Source organism: Carcharodon carcharias, chromosome 20, assembly GCF_017639515.1.
Source record: "Carcharodon carcharias isolate sCarCar2 chromosome 20, sCarCar2.pri, whole genome shotgun sequence".
NCBI lineage: Eukaryota > Metazoa > Chordata > Chondrichthyes > Lamniformes > Lamnidae > Carcharodon > Carcharodon carcharias.
Genome location: NC_054486.1, coordinates 77,416,144 through 77,443,034, shown reverse-complemented (window position 1 = coordinate 77,443,034; position 26,891 = coordinate 77,416,144). Strand labels below are relative to the sequence as shown.

General features: G+C 37.6%; 2 protein-coding genes across 5 annotated transcripts in view; one reads left to right on the top strand and one right to left on the bottom strand.

Moving 5' to 3' along the window:
* Positions 1–5,302, top strand: part of LOC121292186 (MAPK/MAK/MRK overlapping kinase-like) — a 122,826-nt gene extending 117,524 nt beyond the window's left edge. For all 3 annotated transcript variants that reach the window (XM_041213843.1, XM_041213842.1, XM_041213841.1), the window contains one exon: positions 4,837–5,302. In XM_041213843.1, coding sequence (XP_041069777.1) covers positions 4,837–4,914 — 78 coding nt within the window. In that variant the 3' untranslated portion in view covers positions 4,915–5,302. The remainder of the gene's footprint in view (positions 1–4,836) is intronic.
* A 6,680-nt stretch (positions 5,303–11,982) lies between these two features.
* Positions 11,983–26,891, bottom strand: part of wdr20a (WD repeat domain 20a) — a 65,014-nt gene continuing 50,105 nt past the window's right edge. Inside the window, exons 3-4 of one of the 2 annotated variants that reach the window (XM_041214662.1) lie at positions 21,189–22,472; positions 11,983–13,359 (exon numbers count right to left, since the gene is read on the bottom strand). In XM_041214662.1, coding sequence (XP_041070596.1) covers positions 13,306–13,359; positions 21,189–22,472 — 1,338 coding nt within the window. In that variant the 3' untranslated portion in view covers positions 11,983–13,305. The remainder of the gene's footprint in view (positions 13,360–21,188; positions 22,473–26,891) is intronic. The other variant, XM_041214663.1, reaches the window with a different exon arrangement.

Sequence of the window (26,891 nt, the reverse complement as noted above, 5' to 3'; positions counted from 1 at the left end):
CAGCTCTGTGAACATGATGGAGCCTCTGCTGATACCTCTGACAGGTTTGTGGCTTCTTGCATTGTTGTCATGGATGTTTAGACAGCTTCCAAGAAAGTTTGGCTTCAAGAGCCAATGTTGGCAGGAGCCTTCATAGTGTTGTATGCTTCTTACACTCGGTTCTCATGCAGTGCCACTTGATATGTTGATGCACAGTCCCAACCAGGAAAGTGGCAAGTCTTGTCCTCTTTTAGGATGACAGCATGCTTGCTCTTCTGTCATCCATTTCTCAGTTCCCTTGGTTATGCCCCACAGCCAGCTAGGCAGACTGCCACAGTCCACATTCAAGGTGCTGCAGCTGTCAGCTGTACCCTCAAGAAAGCTGCTTATAGCTGTCCATCACAGCCATCTTGTGTCCTCAATGAAAACTCAGCAGCTTTCCACTTTGCAAACTATAGCCAATGGGAAAACACTTTGTAGGTGTAAAGAGATTGATGAACAAAGACTAAGAGCAGCACTAAGCTTGACAAGGGTGTTTTTTTTACTATTATTATTGTTACGCACATGTGGGATTGAATTGTTGGATTACTTTTCTGGATTCAGTATTGATGCTAATATTTGAAATCAGGGCAAGACCCATAAGGTTGAACTGAAGAAAACAAACAGTGGTGATAAGGATGTGATGGTGACAGTTGTTGCTGTATTTGGGGTGGAAGAGATGGTTCATGACATTGAACTCTTAGGAATGTAAAATGGCTACAATGTGATTGAATTTCTAAGCTGGGGTTTTAGTGCTCTTTTTTAATCAGTTCATGGGATGTGATTGTTGCTAGCAAGGCCAGCATTTGTTGTGTATCCCTAATTGCCTTAGAAGGTGATGGTGAGCTGCCTCCTTGAACAGCTGCAGCCTGTGTAGTGTAGGTACACCCATTGTGCTGTTAGGAAGAGTGTTCCTGGATTTGATTGCAGCACCAGTGTAGGAATGACAATATAGTTCCAAGTCAGGATGGTCTGTGTCTTGGAGAGGTACTTGCAGATGGTATTTTGTAGATGGTACACAGTACTGCCACTGTGCCCCAGTGGTGGAGGGAGGGAATGTTTAAGGGTGCCAATCTAGCAGGCTGCTTTGTCCTGGATGGTGTCAAGCTTCTTGAGCCACACTCATCCAGACAAGTGGAGATTATTCCATCATATTTGTGCCTTGTAAATGGTACAAAGGCTTTAGAGAGTCAGGAGGTGAGTTACTTGCCACAGAATTCCTTTTCTCTGACTGCTCTTGTAGCCACAATATTTACATGGCTGGTCCAGTAAAGTGCCTGGTCAATGGTAATCCCAAGATGTTGATGATGGAGGATTCAGTGATGGTAATACCTTCAAATGTCAAGGGGAGATGATTAGATTCTTTCCTGTTGGAGGTGGGCATTGCCTGACCATTGTCTGGAGCAAATGTTACTTGACATTTATCAGCCCAAGCCTGAATGCTGTTCAGGTCTTGTTGCATGCGGGTATGTTCAGCTTCATTACCCAAGGAGTTGCAAATGGCACTGAATACTTTGCAATCATCAGAGAACATTCCTGCTTCTGATCCTATGATTGAGGAAAGGTCATTGATGAAGCAGCTGAAAATGGTTAGCCTGGGACACTACCTTGAGGCACTACTATAGCGATGTCCTGGGATTGAGATGACTGGCCTTTAATAACCACAACCATCTTCCCTTGTGCAAGGTATAATTCCAACCAGTGGCACTTATTCCTCTGATTCCCATTGAATTCAAATGCTGATTTGCCTCACCTTGGAAGTTCAGCTCTTTTGTCCACATTTGCACCAAGGCTGTAATGAGGTCTGGAGCTGAGTGGCCCTGGTAGAACCCAAACTGAACATCGATAAGCAGGTTATTACTGAGTAAGTGCTGCTCGATAGCACTGTCAAAACCACCTTCCATCAGTTTGATAACTGAAAGTAGACTGATGTGGCAGTAATTGGCCAGATTGGATTTGTCCTATTTTCTTGTGGACAGGACATGCTTGGGTAATTTTCCACATTTTTGGGTAAGTTCCAGTTTTTTTAGCTGTGTTGGAACAGCATGGTGAGGGGCATGGCTAATGCTTCAGCACCACAACTGAGATCTTGCTAGGACCCATAACCTTTGCTGTATCCAGTGCCTTCAGCCACTTCTTCATATAATGCAGAGTGAATGGAACTGGCTGAAGACTGGCACCCGTAATACAGGAGACCTCAGAAAGGGGCTAAGATGGATTATCCACTCGCGACTTCTGGCTAGAGATGGTTGCAAATGCAGCAGCCTTATCTTTTGTACTGATGTGCTAGGCTCCCCCTTTTTTTTCTTAATTGGGGTTGGGGCTATTGCAAAGTTTCCTCCTCATTTTAGTTGGTTAATTGTCCACCATCTTTTCCAACTGGATGTGGCAGGACTACAGAACTTGTATCTGATCTTTTGTGGGATCGCTTAGCTCTATTACATGATGCTTGTTATTCTAATGCAAGTAGTCCTATATTGTCGCTTCATCAGGTTGGCACCTCATTCTTGGTATACTTGGTGCTGCTGTTCGTTTTGGTGGCATTTCTGACAAACATTTCCGTTGGAGGGAGAGGTAACAATGTTAAACACAACTGGATAGTCAAGGCCCCATAGGAATACATGCATCCTGTGAGGTGGAAAACTGTGTCCTTGAAGACCAGCAGATCGCTTGACAGGCAGTATGAGTTGACAGACTGAGTAAAGATCGTGCTTGAATGTTTGCCTGGGTTTTCTTTTGCCCATGCGAGTTTCCCTGATAATTTATGTACAATTTATTGTACGTAAGAGCATTTAAGTTAAAAAGAAGTCCACGTGTGCTATGTGAAACATGTAACAGTAGCTAATAATAAAGGTCTAAGGGTTTTTGGCACTATGAAGCAGCAATTAAAGTAAATTAAATATTGGATAGTACTGCCGATTTAAGTAGATATAAGTCAGAGCATGTCATTCTAAAATTGTCCAATGTTTTGTTTGAGAACTTGTCCAGTTTTGATTACCAAGGTACAAGGGAGACATTCAATCTCAGAACTTCTGTAGAAAGGAACCAGGGACTGATGGGCTGAGGAGAAGACAAGACAAACTTGTCTTTGAAAGAAGGCAAGTAAGAAGGGACCTCAAAAATATATAAAATAATTAAAAGTATAGGAAAGGTACAACTGGAACACCACAATTTCAAACTGTGTTAATAGGACAAGAAGCATGGGTTCAAACCAGTGAATAGCAAATTTAACACTACAAAAACAGTTGTATCAAAATTACAAATAATATTCTATGTGACTATGATAAACTATCCTTTCTCATCCTTCTCAAACTGTCTACAGTCTTTGAAATGGTTGACCACACCATACTCCTCCAATGTTTCCTTCTGTCATCTAACTATGTGGCACTGTCCTTACCTGGTTTCATTCCTAGCAATGCAGTAATGCTAGCAAATCACCTGAAATGGCCGCTCTTCCTGGTTCTTTATACTTAACATCTACACCTCTGCCTCAGTGACATCATCCGAAAAGTGTACCACACGTACTTAGATGACACCCAGCTCTACTTCACCAGAACCTCTCTTGACCCCTCCACTGCTTCTGATCTGTTACGTGGCTTGCTTGACATCCAGTATTACTTTAATTAAGTATTGGAAAGATCAAGGCCATTGTCTTTAGTTCCCAAATTAAATTCCATTCCATAGCCTCTCTCTCCCTGGCAACTGAGTGAAGCTGAACTAGATGTTTGCAATCGTGGCATATTCCTTGACCTGGAACTGTGCTTCCAACCCAATATCCTCTGTCACCATGACTGCTTAATTCCACCTCCACAATATCACCCAACTACACTCCTTCCTTTCTGCTGAAAGTCTCATCCGGGCTTTGTAAGGTACAGACTTATCTCTTGCCATGCTTTCCGGGCTGGCTTCAAACCTTGCAGTCTAAGCTTTAGCTTATCCATAATTTTTTTTAACTTCCACAAAGTCACCCATCACCCCTGTGCTCAGTTCTTAGTCCAGCAATGATTTGAAAATTCACATCCTTGTTTTCAAAGCCCTCTTGTGTTTCAAGCTTCCCCGTCTCTATAATTCCTCCAGCTCTCTGAACTCCTTCAATTTGGCCTCTTGCACATCCCTGGTTTTTATTGCACCATCTTTGGTGGCTGTGCCTTCAGCTACCTAGGCTTAAGCTTTAGAATTCTCTCCCTAAACCTCTCAGTCACAGTACCTCCCTCTCTTTAAGACCATCCTTAAACCATACTACTTTGACCAAGTTTTTGATTTCCTGTCCTCTGCCAAATGTTGTTTGATAATACTCCTGTGAAATGGTTTGGGGTGTTTTGCATTATAATGGACATGCAAGGTTTTGTTGTTTTGATGCTACTTTTTAATTGAAAGAATTAAAAATAAGTATCCTTTGCAATTTCCAGACTTGTATAGCTTTCCTTACCCATGGTATGTGTTGATATAAGAGCATGAGTGGCACTTGAATAATTTCAAATTGAAAAATACTTGGTCTTTCATTATTTGTGATATTAAGCATGACAGAGGGAAATTATTTGATCAACAGTTCAATTTAAACTATATACACCTGTTTTGCATAGCAATTTGAAAGCCATGCATTATTTTCAAACTAATACTGAAATATAATATAATGAACAGTTTTGACACTCCAGTATAGAAGCTCCTTAACATTTTTAAAACAGTTGTGTATTTGATTATAATGCATAATATTTGCAATCCAGTTTTCATATTTTGAATTGGATGTCAGAGAAACAAGTTCAGTTGATAGTGTTACTACTGTACTGTATTCATTCTTAAGTTTTCATTTATTTATAGTGTCCAGGACAACGGAAACCTACTACAAAATGTTACAATTTACCCTCTTCTACAGAAAGAAAAAGTGATGGCTACTGAGAACAATTACAATTCAAGAAATTTCAATAACCACTCCTTTACACATCAAAGCTCTTGTAATGTTTTTAAAAAAAAGTTGTAAGAGACCATATTTTAAACTGTCTTCCACTGGGATACAGGCCAATCATTGGGTTTGTGCCTTATTCCTAACTTCAGTTTTTAATCAAATGACACATTAGCTAAGGATTACAATCAAATGTTCATTCAGTTGATATTGGAAGATCATGTGTTAAAAGCTCACATTGTTTGGCTTATTCCAATTTTTTCAGTATGACATTTGATATGCTGATCTGAAAAAAATTGGCACTTTAATACATGTAACAAGTTTCAATTTAGTTGTGGAATTAACCTGAGACAAGGGTTCCTATTATTAGATAAAGTTATTTTACTTGCTGATCAAAAACTGAAGACTTGGGTTAATACATGAAGAGTTACAAATGCTTTTTTTCTCCAATCTCCACAAAATGTCTGCATAAAATGGAGCCAGGGTGTGTTATCATCAATCTTATAACATAATCAGCTTAAGAGTGAAATTTCACTCACTTTTCATAAAAAGTAACATTTCACAGAAATATGACAATTTGACTGTGCAAAAGAGATTTTTAATTTTCTTTAGGCCAAAGTTCATATAGAGTATTTTAATAGACTGTGATCTCAACATTATTTTTCTAGCCAATTAATGGCAGTTTTATTAAAAGGTTTCAATGAGTAATAAATAAAATGCCTGATAAAATATAGTTTACTATACCACAACACACAGTTTAATAAAACGGTTAAACATTCTTTTCGGAATTTGCTCTTCGGTGAATGCATCTCTCTCTCATGAAGTTTATATTCTTTTCATTTTTGTCTCCTTTATTGAGAAAAGAGAGAACAAAATGCTACTTTGCTCCATTTCTCATTTACTTTATCTTCAGCCCATTTAAATTGTTGTCAAAGTCTCAAAAATGTTTTAGTGGAATAAATAGTGGCTGTAAATTGCATGGAAGCATACTTCCTGTAGATGTTTTGTTTTTCAACTACATGGATGATTCCAAAGTTATTGGTAAGTCATTGTGAATATTGATTTATCCACATTCTAGTGTTAAATATTAACATTTTACAGAATTATAAATAGAGTAAAATTAAAATATCAGACTAATCATTGTATTTTCTAAGTAGCATTTTGGTATTTATCAAATCCATTTGGAAAAAAAATCAATTTAATAAACTGTTATATTTGTATTGTTTCTTCGTATAATGTTAAAATGTAGTCTGCATGCTATTTCTTCATAATACTTTTGAACTACACAACAAAACAACTTACATTTATATAACATCCTTAATGTAGTAAAATGCCTCAAGGTGCTTCATAGGAGCATTATCAAACAAAATTTGAACCAACTCACGTAAGGAAATAATAGGGCAGATAACCAAAAGCTTGGTCAAAGAGATGGATTTAAAGGAGTGTCTTATAGGAGGAAAGAGGTAGATTTCAGGACAAAATTCCAGAGCTAAGGATGTTGGGAGCTGAAGGCATAGCTGATAATGGTGGAGCAATTAAAATCGGGCATGCTCAAGATGCTAGAATTGGAGGAGCGCAAATATCTTGGAGGGTCGTAGGACTGGAGAAGATTACAGAGATTGGCCATGGAGAGATTTTAAAAAAGGATGTACATTTTAAAATCAAAGTGTAGCTCAACTGGCAATGTAGCTCAGCAAGAAAAGGGTGATGGGTGAATGGGACTTCGTATCGTAAATCATACTGAGTTTTGGATGACAAGTTTATCATAGGCTGGTCAGGAGTGCTTTGGATTAGTCAAGTCTAGAGGCAAGAGGGATAGACGATGGTTTCAGGAGAGCAGCTGAGTCAGAGAGGTCATTGAGCAATTAGAGGTGGAAATGAGGGTCTTAGTGATGTGCAGATATGTAGTCAGGAGATCATTGAGGTCAAATAGGACACTAAGATTGTGAACAGTCTGGTGGAGGGATGGAGTTGGAGGCGAGGGTACAGAGTTTATACTAAGGACCAAAGACAATAGTTTCAGTCTTCCCAATATTTACTTGGGACAAATTTCTGCTCATCCAGTATTGGATGCTGGACAAGCAGTCTTAACCACTCCAATGTCTCTAAATTGTTAAGGGAGGTAGGTCGCGGTGAGGGAGAGCTAGGTGTTATCAAGGGCATATGGAAACTGGTGACATTCAGATAATGTCATCGATGGCAGTATGGAGGAGGATGGCATGGTCAACGGCTACAGACTGCCACATGAGATTTGAAATCAGCGTATTTTATGCCAGCTGTCACTTCTAATCCTGAAAACTCTCACCATTGTCAGGCGTAATGACAGATACTCTGCAAGCCCCTCCCAACTTGACTGGAAAGCAAATGGAAAGTACCAAGATCCGCACTAATCGAAAAAGAGCAAGTTATGTTTTAAACTAGAATTATAAAAGCATCATAAATAAACCAGTCTTAAAGCTTGACAACCACTGAAGATAAGCTCGGCGCAGTACAAACCATTAAAGATTTAACACTGTCACAAAAAGCTGCAAAAGCTTTTGGCCAGGAAGACTGATATTTTATAATTTACAATCAGCAAGGATGCCCAACAATCTTGAAGAAAAATATCAGTATCAATCTAACTGGCTAAAATATTGACAGGGTTTCAGATTGCAGAGACCAAAGCTGGAAGAGTAAGAGGGGTTGAAATAAGAGTTAAGGAGAACAAGTTTGGCCATAACCATCTGTAAACTCAAGAACATACAAATCAAGAGTGATGGGATGAACTACCAGAGGACACAGGTTTAAGATAATTAGCAAAAGAACCAGAGGGGGTGATGAGTTTTTATTAAGTAGCAATTTGTGATGACAGTAATGTACCACCAGAAAGGGTGGTGAAGCAGTTTCAGTAGCAATTTTCAAAAGGGAGTCATAAATGTATTTCCTGTTGAATTTGGTCTTAAATCTTTCCACATCTTATTTTTTTGGATAATTTATGTATAATTGTCAGTTGTATATTTGAATATAATATTGAATTATCTCTACTTGAAAATAGGCTAAAAGTGGAATTTTGTTTTGTTCAACAGTTGAGTTCCAGTATACGGATAGCTAAATGATTTTGTTCCATTCCTCCTGGTGGGTATTAAGTTGATTCAACAGTGATGCAACACTGGCAGTGACAGAAGTAGACAAAAGCTGAGAGAATTTGCCATTCTCAGATTGAACTCTGTCCAATTATCAGACTTCATTTTTCCATTTGGGTTTCATAATAATTGGCCCATTGAAGATTTTGCTGAATGTATAAATTAGTTTGTAATTTACAGTATTTGCTCAACTTTTGTGCTTCAAATTTTGATTTGATTGTAAATAAATATTAGTCGCATTAAAATCTGGTTAGTAAAATCTGTTTTATTTAATACCACCATTCCAAATAAGGCTGATAATGCAGTTTGTGACTATGTTTAAATTCAACATACAGGTACCAGCAACTGGAGCAATTTTAAATTCTCAGGGTACTTATCTTTGCAAGGGCAAATTACCAAACAAGGCAGTTTCTGGATTTCAGGCAACAAGATTTAAGAACCAATACTATTAACCATCGAGACAGTTGGCCTTCTGTAAAATGCTAATCTTGCAACGAGCAAAAAAAGTGTGGATCAGGGCAAGGTAATCAACAAGAGGGCATGCAGAGGTTATATAATAGTTTTAATGTAGATTTGTTCTTTTTGTATATTACACTGCATAGCTATGTATTTGTTCGTAGTAATTTAGGTATCATTGTGGCTGATTTTGGTTCTAAGGATGATTGACTAGTTATTGTTGGTTGCAAATCAGTCAACTTAAAAGAATGCTATATATCACTGGATAAATGTTGCAGAAAATATCTTTTTGTTCACCTTCCCAATATTGAACCCAAGTATTGCAATTTGGTTTCTCAGTTTTTGGAATTTTTAAATCAAATTCCTTTGATTATTAGCATCCATATTGAAAAGCAAAATTACTTCAATTAAACTGGCCACGTCATGTGCTGTCAGTAGAATTGCTTGAGAGAATCAGTTCAAGACTATCGCTCCTACTCCAATGGGTGAGACTTATTAAAGGTTGGAAATCCCAGCTGTAGCTATGTAAGACTTGCTTACAGATATAATTTTCCAAACAGGAGGTGTATCTCTTTCAAAGTATTCGATCCATATTAATACGTAGTATTGCTAATTGACTTTGATCTCTTAACAGCCATATCTATGCATACAACTGATCTTTCCCATGTTTCAATGCAACTAAATTTTTTTAATCAGTGGTCTCTAATGTATTTACCATTATCCCAAGTTGATGCTTAATCAGACTGTGTTTGACACCTTGCTACCAGCAGTGACCAACCCTTTCCTTGCATATAGAACACTGATCCAAGGAAAGTACTGCACCCTCCCTCCATGTTATGGCATGTGAACCAGTTCTAGTTTGGGGGACTTTGGTTCTCTGCTTAGAAAACTGATGTCAGGAGAGTATATTCAAAATACAAACTAAAGAATAATACAACCAGTGGCTTACCCTATGATCTAGCTAAACCATCATTGGTAGTCTATGGTGATATTACACAGAATGTTTAGAGGAGGAGGCCATTTGGCCCGTAATGTCTATGGTGGCTCTCTGAAGGAGCAGTTCACCTAGTGCCAATCCCCCACCACCTCCCTGTAGCCCTGCACATTTTTCCTTTGCATACAATAATCCAATTCCTTCTTGAATGCCTCAATTGAACCTGCCTCCATCACACACTCAGAATGTGCATTCCAGAACCTAACCACTTACTGTAGAAGTTTTCCTCATGTCATCATTAATTCTTTTGCATTACCTTAAGTCTGTGCCCTCTGGTTCTCGATATTTCCAACAATGAGAACAGTTTCTTCCTATCTACTCTGTCAAGAAGACCCTTCCATGATTTTGAATACTCTATCATATCTTCATGCTGAAAATCTGGCACCTGTGTAAACAAAGATCAGTTTATCTACCTGCACAGCAGTTTGAGTGTTAAATCAAGACAACAGATATACTCAGCAGAACTCAATCTTAGTCATGTGACTGGACACTCCAAGTGCTCATCTAAGTCATTTTCCACAAGAAATATTTAGACATGGAGCTCATGGATAATGGCTCCCCATTATGCACAACTCCTGGGTCAAAATCCTGGAATTCCCTCCATAACAGCAAACTGCAGTGGTTCAAGACCGCTCACTATCACCTTCTCAAGGACAATTAAGGATGGGCAATACATGCTGGCCTGGCTGGCGATGCCCACGTCTCATGAATGAATATAAAAACTCTTAATATTCCGTGAACAGAGCATTAATTTGTTCATCTTTAAATCTTTGGTCAGATATTCTTTGAATGGTTTGTATCAAAGGAAGAAGGGCATGAAGGTACACCGGAGAGAAGATATTCAGAATAAGAAAGATATGAATACTAAATTACGAAAAAAAAAAACATGAGAAAACAGTGATTCATACTCCATACTGACCCATGGAAATTTGAAAACTCAAGTTCTCTACTCAGTTTGATGAAGGGAGACATGCCACAATAATCTGTAGGCCTACTTTTGATGGCATCACTCTACCAAACAGGCTGCAGCTTTTAGGGTCAAGGGTTATCATATAAACAAAAGCTGTTTATCTGAAGACAAAAGAATTGCAGGGCTATAGGGAAAAGGCAAGGGAGTGAAACATGGCAAGCCAAATGGCTTCCTGTGATGTAATCATTCTATCGAGTAGAGTCAGGAACACCCATTTTATTTTCTTGAATTGTAGTGTAGGAGAAATCTTAATTGTAATTACATTTTTGAATGTAGTTCTGTTGCTGGATGTGAAGGCCTTCCTGATGCTTCTATGTACAGAAGTGAGGGGCTGCCTCAAAACCATGAGGGTGGGAGGGAGATGAGCTGGCCTGAAACAAATTTGTAAAGTGAATCTCCTTGATTGTGATTTTTCTTCCCTTTAGAATTCAAGTAGTTCCTATTTTGTATGGAAACTCTAAAGAACTTGCAAGGAATGACAAAAATCAACAGTAAGTAATTACGTATATATGTGTATATATAGATAATTTATTAAACAGTTAGCAAATTCTGAATTTTTCCCTGTCTATGAAAGCAATTATAATTTAGTTAAATATTTATTGTCTTTTACCTTTCAAATCCTTTAGAAGGCGAAGCCAACTTTGCACAGCTCAATAACCAGAGAATAATTTGTCTGACACAAAAGCCACAAAGTAGCATACTAACATTTTCTCACTAAATACAAATTCAAGAATACCATGCAAGAAATAAAGAGGAGAATCAGGAGCTTTGCAGAATGGATCGATGTAGCTCATAGGCCACACTGGTCTGTGGGCTGTCCTGAGACATTACTAATTTAAGGCATACAGCTCTTAAGTGCTGTACTGCTCGCTAACAAGGTTGCTGCAACAATTGCCCACATCTCACTTAAATAGATATAAATGTACAAATAACTAAGTAAAAGGCAGATGTATAGCAGTCATTTAAAAATGCCATCTGTAGTTTTAAATTAAATTTAGTATTTAGTAAAAGGGACTGATTCAGAATTTGAAACAAACATTGCAAGAAAAAAAATTGAAACTTTAATGCTAAAGTTGAGCAGCAAAGTAAAAGATATTGTTTGTTTTCACATTTTTGTTCTGCAGGTCCAGTTTTGAAAGACTGGCTTCTTCTAACAGCAATACTCTTTACACAAAAAGGTTTACTGCAGACATTTGCTGATAGCTAATTGCATATGTTCAAACTTTAGTATCCACCTCGAAAGAAGTGCATTTAGCACCCTGCTCCTATTTTTATCAAACTGGCTGGTTAATTAGTGCAATAATTTGTTGATTTTCACTGAAGCAAAGTTAGGACATTATAAATGGATCTGCCAAAACTACCGATGGTAGAATATCATGCTTTCAGTGAGTTCATGATTTCCATATTCAGCAAAAAAAAACAGTACAGAGGGATCTCACATCAAAAAAATCAAGTCAGTTCTCATCAGTGGAGACTTTAACGTCCATGTTAAATGACCTACCAAGTGAAAAAAACTGTCAAGTAGTATGTAAGGTATCATTTATTCAAGCTTCATCTGTCTTTTACATTCTTCGAAGAAATCAGCATTAATCTGTACAGCAAATTTATAATGTAACATAACCCAACCCACAGCAATTCCGGGTTAGATTGCATGACAACTGTAAAGTGTTTGGCACATCCTAAATTTTTTTACATTGATGAGGGTCTGTTATGATTTAGCAATTCTAACCCACAAAAAATTGCGTCAACCAATTCTTCAATGCAACTGTTCCTAATTGGCATCCATATGCTGGTTTCTGGACCTTGGTGTTGCATCAACCACAGAAATACAAAGCTCAGAAATTTAAAATATGCATTGGTTATGAGAACTCTACAGCTGAAATAATCTTAATTTTTTAATACAAAGATTTTCTTTTGTACCAAACAGTTAATTCAACAAAGGATTAATTACAGCCAAATTTATTTTTTTACAACTGAAAATAAATGAACAGAAAAACTATATTCAAGATTTTGTATATTTTCTGAATTAGAAACCATTTTCATTGAGGACAAAACTTCAAATAGTGTAAATGATTATTGCCCCATGACGAACAGTATTTATATATATATATAGTATACAGTTGGTTTAATTTGAAACAATATTAAAATAAATGTTTAATAGATAGAGAAGAATTTTCTTTTTTGTCTGCAACATACCTGTTCTGGGAGTTTTTGCACATCCCATTTTAAGTCATTCTCTACTTGCATTAAACTATTAAGTGCAACTTTTTTTTAATATAAATCTATAATTGCAACATCCACCTCCTGAATCTCAAATTCAAGCCAGAAAGTAATGACTCAATTCCAGTGAGTGCATTTCAAGCTGCCTTCCAACCAGTTTCAATTTAAAAATGAAAAAAGCAAAACAAAAATCAGTGCAAAATACAGTGAGATACTAATTCGCAGGAACATTTAATGTACTGCAAGTAGACTTTTTTGTTTTAATAACTTTTTCACTATACATATGATTAAAATACACCAACTCTGAGAAGACCAAAGAAAATTGAAAAGTTAAGATTAATGAAATGGTTTTTGGTTTTTTTACTGCTAACGCCGAAGAAATAAGTTAGCAAGATTCTTGAAGTTAGCAGCCTTCCCATTTTACTTGAACAGATAAGCCCCATGTCAACAGCTTACACTCGACATTGTTCCCCCAGTGTTAACTCTACACAATTCACAGCAGGATCCTGAACAAAAACACTACTATAATAAAACTTCTAAAGCTCTGTGGCTGAAGACCAGCTCCTGGCTCCAATGTCATTACTTCTTATTCTGTGGCGTAGGTTTGCTAGCAGTAGTGCGATGGCTATACTACAGTCCCACTCGGCGAATTGGCTTGGTTTTGGGATGACAATAAGCCCTGTAAATACAGCATTTCAAATTGTTATACCGCTGTCGTTTGTACTAAATATTAGTTCATTTGTTATTTATGACCCAATAAGTGTTTCAAGTTTTTCTGATGAGGCATCATAAAGTATAGGTAAATTGGGAACCTTGACAAAAGCAAGGAAATCCTGATAAATGCTTTATTAGTAAATTGCTTGAATTCACAAATGTAGAAATGCAAATAAAAACTAAACTCATTCAACAGGTCCAGCACCAACAGAAAGGACCAAAATATTAATATAGAAATTGTTAAACTGCTATTTTGCAGGTGGCTACAATCTAAATTTGGCAAGTCAGATGACTCAAGTACCGAGCACAAAAAAGTAGATAATTGGAAAACATTTTATTCTAAGGTGACAAACTATGAAATTATAACAAATGTAAAGCACTGCCTGGTTTAGTCATACTACAAAGGCAAGTTCAAAATTTATATTTTTAAGAAGTTCACAAATACAATTCCAGCTACAAAAAAGGATGTTTCAATGGTATTTTTCCAAATTGAATCAAAGGTGCTTATTTGGCAATACTTGCACCCTCTTAAAGCAAAATCAAAAACATAGCTCATTTCCTTTTCCGACTTCTGATACTGAAGCTTGCTCATACAGAGCAGCTGTGTGCGTGCACAAGAGAGGGGGTGTGTGTCCGCATGAAAAGATACCTGTGTGTGTGTGCCTAAGAGATGGGGCGTGGGCGAGAGGGAAAGGGTGTTTTCGCGAGAGAGGGTGTTTTCACGAGAGACGGTGTGTGGTGTGTGAGAGACAGAGAGGGTGCACGTGCATGCATAAAAGACAGTGCACACGGGTGTGAGGGCCTACAGGAGAGAGAGGGGTGCGCACGCGCAAGAGGGAACACGCACGCATGAGAGAAAAGTAACGCGCGCAAGAGAGAGAGGGTCTGTGGCTGTAGCATGTGAATGAGATAGGGCGCGAGTGAGTGAGAGGGAATGTGAGAGATTGAGGGCAGGCCCAAGATGGGGCAAGAGGGAGGGCTTGCGCATGTGTCTGTGAGCATGAGACAAAGGGACGGCATGTGGGTGAGAGAGAGAAATGGCGTGTGCGTGCATGGAAGAGAGAGGGTGTGCGTGAGTGTGAGACAGAGGATGTATATGTGGGTGTGTGAGGGGGTGCATGCACACGAGAGAAAATGTATATACGTGTGCAAGAAATAGGGTGCACATGCGACTGAGTGGGGTGGGGGGGATGCGGAGCGGTAGGGCAGGACGGGGAGGGGGAGCGGCATGGGGAAGAGGGAGGTGTGAGAGTAAGGGCATGTGGGAGGGAGAGTGCGTGACGGGGTAAGGATCGCGGTCAAGGCAGGGGGTGTTCGAGGGCAGAGAATGGCAAGGCCAGGGGTAGTGAAGGCAGGCCTACGCAGGCTTGCAAGGCTGGCCGGGCGGGTGAGAGAAACCGCGTGCGCAGGCGAGGCTGAGTGATAGCGCCTGAGGCAGGAACTGTGCTCGTGCTAGCCAGAGTTGGTAGCAGGCAGGGGATTATAGTGCATTGGTATTGCATAATAGGAAATTGGAATGATTTGCACCAATTCAAAATTTATACTCTATCCCAGGCAAATAACACTAGAGACTCATACACAGAAGTTGCTACATGCACACATAAAACTAAGTTAATCTGCAAAGTAATTAGTTGGCCCTGCACCTCCTCAATTAGCCATGAGGATCATGGAAGTATTTCAAGGGGAAGGGTTAAGGGGCAAGAATAAAATCAGCCTAGGGTGGAGTTAGACAATTATGGAATCTATGATTATGGATCTCATCCTAGATACATAAATATAAAGATGCATATACACTACTGCAAAGATCTTAGCTTTCTCTTTGTGACAACTAATGAATTTCCCAGATTACCTAGACATATGAGCCTAAAATCATAGAAATTACAACAAAGTTTCACATGTACTCATCTGCTGCATTTGCTAAACCAACCAGAGTATTGAATCATATTTGGTCACAAGAATAATGGTGTCTGCTTTTGAAGTTAATTTTAATTTTTGTTTTCAGATTTAGTTTGAACTTACAATATTATTAAACCAACATGAAATGCACAAATTTACTTTAATGTTAATGGAATTGGAAACTCACCACCTGATGCCAATAGGTGGGGAGAATCTACTATTAGGTTTTCTCTTGGATTTCCCCAAGATGTTGCTCAGCTAAATAAAGACTAAACACATCATGTGGTTAAAAACTCTTTGAACTAAACCTTGCGACATTAATGCAAGATTAGCATATTACTTCCAGAAGTCAACCTCAATAATCAATAGATGAATATTTTTGTAAAGCAACTAAAAAAACAAAGCTCAAATATTTTCCAGGTATACCAATAATATGTATTGGTTAAATTAATCATTTTGAGCTTGTGTTTCTTTAGTGCTAGACTTTTCAAAACATTTATAACTCAAATTGCAGTTACAATTTGTTTTAATTTCTAATCCAGGTCTCCATTAGTATTTATACAATTTTCATATACAGTGAACTGCCATAGTTATCAAACCTATTCAGTGCCAGGTCCACGAGCATCACCTGATCAAGTCAGGCTGTTCCTTTTTGTATCAAAACAGAACAGCTGTTGCAACTGCTTCCACTCTTCAACAGTGCACAAAGTCTGCACGAAAAACAATAGCAGATCTTTACATGCACCTTCTGTCACTGAAACTCTTTCCCATGCAACCCAAGTTATCTTGAATGCTGTTCCCTGTATTTAAAATTTGAGGAGGTGAACCACAGACATTAGAATGCACATTAAGCTGTAAGGAAACTTGTGAATTAGCCATGGGCAGAACAGTCCAGCTTAAATTCTCCTGGTCTGATCATTGCCAACAACCACTTGCAGAAAACCTGTCCTTAAAGTGCACTATGCAGAGAAAAGGGCAAGTCAAGTGTAAGTCATTCACAGTACCATCCAGCAGCTGAACCAATGTCAATGGCAGTGGACATTAAAGCTAGCCTACTCACTAGCTTTCCTGCACGTTGAAGGATCAGCAGAGCATTTTATCTTTATAAAAATTGCACACATACACACAAAGCTTCAAAATGACTAAGTTTAAACACATTAACAAACTGTCAATGTTTCAAAGCATTTTGAAATTAATACCAATTCATAATCATGAAAGCTTAGTGCAACAAAGCAATTAAAGGAGAAAGAAATTGGGAAATTTCAATTAATTACTCACCATTTATACTGCATTAACCACATTTTTGTTCTGCACAATAACGATGTACTTTTCATCAAATGGTTGAATCTGAACAGCGTTTATAGTGTTTTTCTAAATCTTGGTGAAATATGATATTTTCTAAGTGGCTCGAGTTTTTGAATGCATGGAAAATTCAGCAAACCAACACTGCGTATAGTGTTGGAAGTTGCATCTGTCCATAATAAAGCAGTATGTACTGAGAGCAAAATGACAGACTGCTGTAGAACAACATTTTGAAAATTTACATTTTAAAAAAATATTCATCACACTGAGCTCTCCTTTAAGGTCTTCATTTCACATTTCTCAGATTGCGCATGACAATCCAGTCCATTTGTCAGTGCGAACAACTAAATTATTTCATTTCTGGGCCACTAAGTAGAGCATTGCCATAGGGATAAAACCATATACCAGATTTTTCTTACAAACAGCACCGGTGCCAACAGATGAAAAAGCATGAAGCCTATGCAGCTACATAAAACTCTAGCTAAAACAATTGTAGGGGGCAGCTGCTTTGGGGGTGAAGAGCAGGAAAGAGAGAATTTGATTTAAAACTTCTATTTCACCTTTAAAATTGATTTCATTGATGAAAGATTACTGCTAGGCAAGATACATTGCTTTCACTTCAAAATTAGAATTATATGCAGCTAAAAAGGGATTTGATTGGTCAGGTACTTTAAACTTAACCTTTAGACCATTACTAAAAGGAACACTGCCACTTCTTTCCAAGTGGCAAAACTACCTCCAATGGGGCAATTAATTTATAGGGAAATCAAGTGCATAATTTAGCAAAAAGGTGCACAGCAGTATTAACTGATTAATGACAATTACACTTTTTTATCTTAATATTGAGAGTTAAATAATGAAGATTAAAGTTCCAGTGTTTCAAAAGAGATCAAGACCGATTTTGATTTCTTCCCATTGATGGCTGCTTATTTTAATATGGACTAAAGCCCTCTTTTTCGGTTAACCTTAAAACATCCAACTCTAACACCCCTCCAATAAGTTAATTAAATTATGCAGTATTTTACTTCCTTTAACAGTAATTGACACAATCCCCAAGTACACAGCATCCAACATTTATTAGTGCTGTATTCAAAATAAATTCAAATGATAATTTCACTTATTCATAGCCAGTTATGGAAATAATTTCCAGTTACCTACTGAAGAAAACTGGTTATTCCTTGCCTCAATACCAAGTAGCAACCTTTAGTAGGGCTGTAGTCTCTTCTGCAATCACTGTTGATGCTGTTTAAAATTGGCTTATTGAAAGCTTCCTTGAAAAGTAGGGTGTGGACAATAGTACCTACTTTTAAAACTGAAACTATCTATGACCTAAGCACTGGGCATTAGGGGAATCAGACAGCAATTAAGAGCACCCATTCAAATGTTCATGGATCACTATTTGAGACATTGGGTCATCATTTGCTGCCAAAAATAACAGAGGGCAATGGTGCTCTCTTATTTATGTGCATATGCCTCAGCAACCTCAGATGCAGGCACATACATGGAAATTCAAAAGTTGCTGTCCAAGTCACACCGCTTCATTGTTAGCTTCATGGAAATGGCATTTTGCTGTCTGCATCCCCATTGAAATGCACTGAGCAGCATAATGTTATACTTGAGCAGTAGACACGTACTAAATTTACTACAAAGTTGTCTTGTTCATTTCAGTCCAAGGACACTTTTAACAATGTCATTAGTGTCAATTACTGCCAAACCACCTCGTTAGCATTGAAAATTAACTATTGCAAGTGTGGTGTCTCATTCTTTCTGGTTTGAATTAGCAGGGATGTCAAAATACAAAATTAAAACGTATTTTTCAAAAAACCTTTTCCTTTATTTTTTCCTCAATCCAATCTTTCCCTCTTTTTCTATTCCTGCTTGACATGGTATTCAGAATCTAATTTAAACATTCTTCTCTGTCCTTGTGCTGTTAATTTCACAATTTGATTGGTTAGAGATATGCAATTGCTTGCCTCGTTCACTCAGGTCACAGGTGCCCAGTTTCCCCCATAGCAGCATTTATCAGCTCACAATCCAGCAACTTGCAAACTAAAATGTCAACCAGATTAAACGGGTAAATCTAACCAAAGACAGGCACCATTTGGTACCCTACTAGAGCAAATTATCGCATCGCGGGTGAGGCTTCCCGCCTGGCCCATTATAACAAACGCAGCACCATCAGCTCCCGGGAGATCCAGACTGCCGTGCGCCTGCTGCTGCCTGGGGAACTGGCCAAGCACGCCATGTCGGAAGGGACAAAGACGGTGACCAAGTACACCAGCTCCAAGTACTAGAGCAAATTATGGTCTACTGAAGTGCTTCGTTTCAAGTGAAAGGAAAAAGGATGGATTGGTATCAAATTCTTATTTGTTTAGCCTTGCATGGAAATTACTTATGGACACAATTAGTTTACTGCCTAAAAAAATGCCTGTTCACCACATAATAGTCAATTTGGGAAACTGTTCATAAAATGCAAGCTTCACATTTACTTTGAAACTAGATTAAACATTTAAATATGTATATTTCAGATAACTTATATCTTCATACTTAATATATGCATCGACCATAAATAGAGTTTGTCAAACTCAGTGTCCTCCTTAATCCATGAAACACAATGAGAAATATTAAATGTGGATCAATACAGCCTGTTTTGTGTTACAACAGATTATTGGTGCTACATTGCACAGCAAAAAATATTAAACATTTGCAATATTTTCATGAATTCAGTTACAAATTACAAACATATTGCAATGTAATACAATCAAAAACCATAGGAACAGTTGTGTTGGCTGGTCATTGTGAAATACCTTAGTTTATATAGAAAATAAAATGGGTCATGACCTCGGAGTGACAATAACTCAATAATCAATACAAATGGCAAGATCAGCTAGAGCAATAGGCAGAAGCTCCACTTTCTTTTTAAGAAAGAAATATTTTGTCTGAAAGTACTAATGTTAAAAAAATATACCCGGTGAAGTAATTGTTGTTTAAGAACAAAAGTGAAAGCAATGCATGTTTAAAAATAAAGCAAAACTACTCAATTACATAATCCATTACTGTGTGACGCTTGCTCACCCTCCATAAATTCATGGCATCAGAAGACACTTGCCTACACGTGTTGGGGATTACACATATCACAGCTAATGCAGTAATGATTCAATTTTACCAAAGATCATATAAGTTCATTGGGAAATCAGTTTTAAATAACTTGAGTTAAGATTTGGATTTAAAATTTTAACATCTGTTCAAATTGTATAAGGTTTCATAATTTTCTGTACATTCATCCATTGTGCCATTTATTCATAAACATGAATAGTTAAATCATTGACAATATAAGGTTACTGTTAAAAGCACTAGACCATAAATATCAACATTTATTTCATTGATTGTTATTGTATTTACTCAAATTTGAGAATTGTTGATTGCTAGCATGCTTCCAATACAAATAAAATTGAAATGGTGCAGTCATAATTCTATTTACTTAGTTACAGGAAAAATGAATCTGAAGTATTTACCTTTTTAAAAGCGAGGTAATTGTGTAAAGTATATTCTTATCTCATGTTTCAAAACAAATAAAATTATGTACTTTAAAAAAAGTGCCAAAAAGACTAGAGTATTAATGGCTGTATTGAGCATGTAATTTTTGATTCAAAAGTTTTCATTTTTAGATGTGGCGACATTTATGTAAATGAAATTGTGTTACCACAGTCAGAAAAACTGAAACCACAGCTTTTATATACAGCATACATTCATTTAATATACACTAGCAGTATCCACTGGTCTTCCTGTCCAAACTGCGAATTAAAGAAATTGACATCTCATTCAATTCCACTGTAAAAATTGTGGACTGTTCTGGTACACACCAGATCGTGAAAACATGCACAACTTTTTACAGAGATGTACAGTAGTTAATACAGGACATGATAAATATACCCCATGTTTAAAGACATTATACACATTACTCCATTTAAAGAAGCACTTAATCTTCATTAGAAAAAAATTATCCTTTTATAAATGATGCTTTTCATATACAGAGATATATATCTCTATATACACATACATATGTATATATACACATCTATAAATATATATATATACACACACACACACACACATACAACCATTTCAATACTTTATATTAGTGAAAGGGAAATACATCCTCATCCACAAATTCCATTTGTGAAGGGAAAGAAATCAAATAGGATACAATAAATCTGATATACCACACTAATGTTAATGGTAGTAAAGGTGGTCCAATATTTTCTGGAAATTATGTTGTAATCCCTCCACAATGTGGACCTGAAATGGCAGGCCTGGCGAAAGAGATTACACCTTCTCATTTTGTAATCTAAAAAAATATATTTACTGCATCTCAAGTTTTATTAGTATTACATCAGTGATTTTCAGCATTGCTTTAAGAGCAGGTTGCTGCAGAACAATTGATATCTATCAATATTTGGACTTAACAGTGGCTGTGAAAAGAAAATCATGATTTTGGTCAAAAAGCAGCTTTTTGAAAATAATTTATTCGCTCCAAAGAGGATTTGACTGAACTTCGATTTTTTTTATAACTTAAGTCTAAGAGCTCAGACTTACCACTTTACCAGGCCTTGCCCATGTGCAAATAAATCCCTCTTGACAGGCAGTGACTATACAGTCTTCAAGAAATATTAACACAGTCAGTCTTTCATGTGCTATCTTTTTACAGATAAGAGGCTCTAACAAGGGCACATCATCCATTCTAGGGCAGAGAGAAGTTCCCAGAGTCTTAGCTGAGTCCATTTTCGTTTTGGTGACTAGGTTTAGTTTGTCGCTGCTTTTGCTGGAAATGTGACCCATGCTGTGATTTCGTTTGTGATCCTTCTCATGGTGTCTTTCTTTGCGGTCGTGTAGTGATAAGGTTGCAAATTTACTGACTCCAGAAGCAATTGCACCATCCATGACACTACTTTTGTTATTAACATTTGTAACTGCTGAATGTGGAAGGCTATTTGATCGAGGAAGAGGAGGTGGTAAGGAGTTGCTGGGTGTTGTGATGTTGCTGTTGCCATTGCTTCCAGTGTTGGTTGCAATATTTCCAGCTGATGGGCTTGTGGCATTCATCACATTTGTGTGTGTCCGAGCACGTGAAAGAGGTTGATGAGGGAACAGAATATCTTCCGTCAGATCCCATAAACAGAGCTGTGTGTCTTGGCCAACAGAGCCAAACCTATATGTGACACTTACAGGACGACTGTCTGTAGAATTCCTTTTAGACAACCTAGATTGTGTACTATTTGCTCGGTCTCTGCCAAAGTGTATTTGGTCTTGGAAGTCCTCATCACTCCCACTGAACTCCATAGGATCATTTTCTTCTACACTAGTGGTATAAGGATCAAATGCAACAACACTGACCCATGACTTATGTCCATGTCCCCTGGCTATTACACGACAGTCTATAAAAGACCACACGGTCACCAGATCATCCTCTCCACCTGTTACAATGTATTTTCCATCTGGACTCCAACACACACATAGCAGTCCTCCAAAGTAACTTTTCATTGTACCATGCAACTCCACCGAATCAAAATTAAACACACGGAGAAATCCATCCTGACTTACACAAGCAAGGTACTTCCCATCAGGAGAGAACGCGAATTCATTCAGGGCCCCCTCTCCAACTGTCCATTTGAGTAAAGGGTTTCTTGTAGATTTGCTTTTGCAGGTGTGAACCGCATAATTGTCTCCTTGTTTCAGTGGCTGATAATGTGGTGCTGTGGTACCACAAGAATGTTCCACATTATACAAGTACATATTGCCACTGGAATGAGATACTAAAAACAGGCTTTCTGAACCAGGCACCCATTTTACACAAGTTACTCGTGACTTGTCTATTAACCTCTGTTGAGGAAAAAGACAAACCAATTAATACTTCTGTGCAATATCTTCTAAACTGTATTGAAGCATGTAATGGATAGAATAGTTAACAAAATTAAAGCAAAATACATTCAATTTTTTTTTGCAAATAATTAAAGTACTATTAAAAACTTATATTAGCCAACTACAAACAGTGAGTGCTATATATTTTGATAACTAAAACAATGAGCCATTTACTAATGAATGTTGAATAAAAAGGATCTAAATGACCAAATCTAAATATATATCACAATCATACCTGCTGGGTTAGTCATTTTGATCTTTAATAAATCAAGCCACAAACACATAGTCACTGCATTATACTTCATGAGTGGGTCACTGAAGCAACATAAGTATCATAACTTCAGATCATGGATGTCCCCGGGCTAACAATCCAACTTGGGAATAGAGTTAGGCAAAAATTATTTGGCCCATGTCTAATCAACAGTTTTCCATCTCATACATGGCACATTCCCCAGGTAACTTGGGCTACAGCCCAGATTTTGCTCTACTAATAACGGTGAGGCTATCAGCATTTGCTGTTATTACTGGGTAAAACTGATTGCAACTTCTAGCATTCCTACATGCATGATTAAAAGCAGAAATCCGAAAGCTGCTAAGAGTGATAACCCTGTTCCTCCAAAGGTTGTAATCTCCCCCAATGTAATCTATACACAGATCACTATCATGGTGAGATCTGAGGGTAATTACCCACTATTCTCACACTAAAGATGGATGAAAAGCTGGGGCTTGTTCAATTGGGAGTAACTGAATGTTTAAAGAGTGCAGTAAGTGACAATTGTTGAATAACTTCTCTGATCCTGAAAAAAAATTTTAAAGTGTGGAGTTATCATTCCCTCAGAAGATTAATTTTGCAATCTTTAAATAGTTTTTTTGCTCTTTATGTCTTTTCCTCAATCCCATCTGTATGTCCCAATCTTTATTTCGCTTCACATACCATGATTTAAGTACAGTCTATATTTCCAACTTTTTCTAAACCACCGTTATTGCAGTCTGCATATCTCAGTGAGAATTCTTCAGTCTGACTGGTTAACAAACCTCTGTGCTGTTTGCCCCATTCATAGGCACCATAAATCCCATTTAGTGGGTGCAAATCCAACAGGTACTGGATGAGTGAAGACTCCGCACAAGCTCGCAAAAATTTGTAGGCAACTGTACACAGGGTGAATAGCAAAAGCTGTTACTGCACCAGTCACAGCAAAATTTGGACCATTGTCTTCAGTATCCCACTACTCCCTTATTTTCAAACATATTTAAGAATCATAGAATGGTTGCAGCACAGCAGGAGGCCATTCAGTCCATCATGTCCGTATCAGCTCTATGACAGCAACTTCCAGTTAGTCCCATTCCCCTGCCTTTTCCCCCGCAGCCCTCCAAATCTTCTCTTATCAGGTAATCATCCAATTCTCTTTTGGAAGCCATAATTGAATCTGCCTCCACCACACTCTCAGGGAGTGCAGTCCAGATCCTGATCACTTGTTGCATATAAAAGTTTTTCCTCACATCACCTCTGGTTCTTTTGCCAATCACTTTACATCAGTGCCCTATGGTTCTCAATCTTTCCACCAATGGGAACAGTTTCTCCCTATCTACTCTGTCCAGACACCTCATAATCTTGAATGCCTCTATCAAGTCTCCACTCAACCTTCCACTTTATCATTGTTTAACCTCTCTGCATCTTACTAAAATAATTGCTTTAATATACTTTTTCCTGATAAAAGCATAACATTCCAACTGCACAATTACAAAAGCAATTGAATCCATTCCTTCCACCTTCTGATCAGTTAAAGCTATAACATACTAAATCCATAGACATTCATAAAACTTGAAGAAAAGAATTTTTGCAGAGGCTTTAAATCCAATATCACAAATTTGGATGATGCTGAACATTCAGCTGATTTCACAAACATTTAAAGGAAGATGAAAGTCTGTTACCTTTCCATATCATACACTAAGTTATGCTTCAGAAGTCAGTATGCCCCTGAAAGTAAGGAATATAATATACCAACTAGGGAAATTTATGAAGGTATGGTTTCCTTCTTTTTCCTCAAATATTGCCCCAATGGGATACATGAGTCTTTCATTGTTATACCTCCCAGTTATAAGTGACGGGTGAATGGGGAAGCAGGCCTTGAATAGTCCTTTTCTGTATTTACTTATGATTGTGTGTGCATGTGTGTGCTTTCTCCTGCCGTAGAATCACAGGATATTCTGTACTTTGATTAAATGACTCATTGGATACTTAATGTATTGTCAATACAAACATTAAGAAGGGGATTAAGCAACATTTTCATCTCTGCTTTGATACTTTGCTGTTACAGATTTCATCTGTTAACTTCCTAACAGATCCAATGTCATTCCAGTTATCGTTTTATACTTGCATATATTTATTTCTCACAATGAAGTCCTAGGGCAATATTTTTCAATTAAAATGAGGCCCTGAAAGCAAAATTGAACATTTAAAATAGTTCCAGGCAACTACAGTGAAGGAGATCCAAGGACTTGAACTGATACGGCTGCTCAGGTAAATTAAAACAGTACAACTAATTATGCTATTGGGTGATCCATCTGGATGATATTTGAAATTGCATTTCTTCACTTTAGTTCTGGGGAAATAGTCAAAATATGAATACAGGGTACCATGAAAAGAAAAGGTGCATTTTATATCCAAGTCTAAATTTGTCATCTTTCAGTCGGGAATATACTTCAAAAACCTGGCTTACAAGATTAGCCAATTTAAATTAGCAACTCCTAATGAGAAAGGTACAGCAGAGAACCAAATCTGTGAGCTACAAAGTTATGCCAGAATTCAATAGCCAATTGGTAAACTATGTTTGACACAAAGCTTTGGTAGCAGTATCCTAAAGTGTACCATCCGTGACATAACCAAAAAAAATCTCTGGGAATTTCAAAGCCTCAAAAAGAAGTGCAGTGAAACAAAGAAAACTTCAACCCTATACATGGTATCGAAAAAATCTTGTTCAAAATACTTGGGACCTATGTTCTAGTTCATCTTCATATTTCTTGTCTTGGTCCAGAACAAATTGCTATTGTAAAATCCATCAGATGAAAAAGGTGAAAAAAAAGGTGTGATGAACCATGTGATAAATGTGCTGGTCTTACCCTTTCACAAGTCAGAACTTTGCTCATGAAATTCTGCAAGAGTAGCAAGTATAAAATACAATAATTAGCATAATCATAGGTACACAGAAGTACAGGACCAGAAAAGGAATGCAGTATTCTACTGGTGCTAAAAACTAATACCTCACTAAATATATAGTTAAATCCCTTATTTTTTTATTTGTTCATGGGATGGCAGTGTTGCTAACTAGGACAATATTTATTGCTCGTCCCTGATTGCCCTTGAGAACTGAGTGGTTTGCTGGACCATTTCAGAGGGCACTTAAGAGTCAACCACATTGCTGTGGGTCTAGAGTCACACGTAGGCCAGACCAGATAAGGACGGCAGATTTCCTTCCCTAAAGGGCATTAGTGAACCACATGGGTTTTTACAGCAATCGACAATGATTTCATGGTCATCATTGTTTATCAAATTCAAATTCCAATATCTGCCATGGCAGGGATCGAATGCAGATCCCCAGAGCATTACCCTCGGTCTCTGGATAACTCATCCACAACTCATCCACTACGCCACATCTTTTCCCACATCATCTGCCTCCTTGAGTGATCCATTACATTTGTTCACCAGCACCTGTGTAATAGTCTAATGTAAACTAACTGCATCTTCCCTCTTCTAAACCTTTATGTCTTAATTCTAGAGTAACCTCAAACTTAAGAATAAGAGTAGGATATTTCACAACTGCTACTAAAGGAGCCAACAAACAATACCCACTACAGTCTTAATCCTTTTCTATTTCTTAATTCTACCAATAAAGTCACCACTGCCTGCTTACCTCTTGTTATATTCCTCCTTTCTATTGAACCGATTTCATCCTTAATCACTAAAGCTACTCCTCCCCGTCGACTGTTTTTCCTATCTTTGCAGTAGACCTTATAACCTGGTATAATTATTTTCCAGTCCTGGCCATCTAGCAGCAACATCTCAGTAATAGCTACCATGTCCTATCCTCCCAAGTTGAATTTGTGCCTGCAATTCGTTCAATTTGCTCTTTATACCCTGTGCCTTTGTATACAAAATACTCATCTGGTCCATATATCCCAACCTGTCTTTCTGTTCTAATGTTTTAATTACATGGTTCTTATTTCTATCATCTGATTTAATTACATCATTCAATTTTCCCTTTACCTGTGGTGGTCAATGCACAATTTCTGACTAACTCAACTCTCTTATCTTTTGTTTGTTTTCAAACTATTTATACTAGCTTTTCCACCTATGCCCCACCACGCATTTAGTCATTCCTC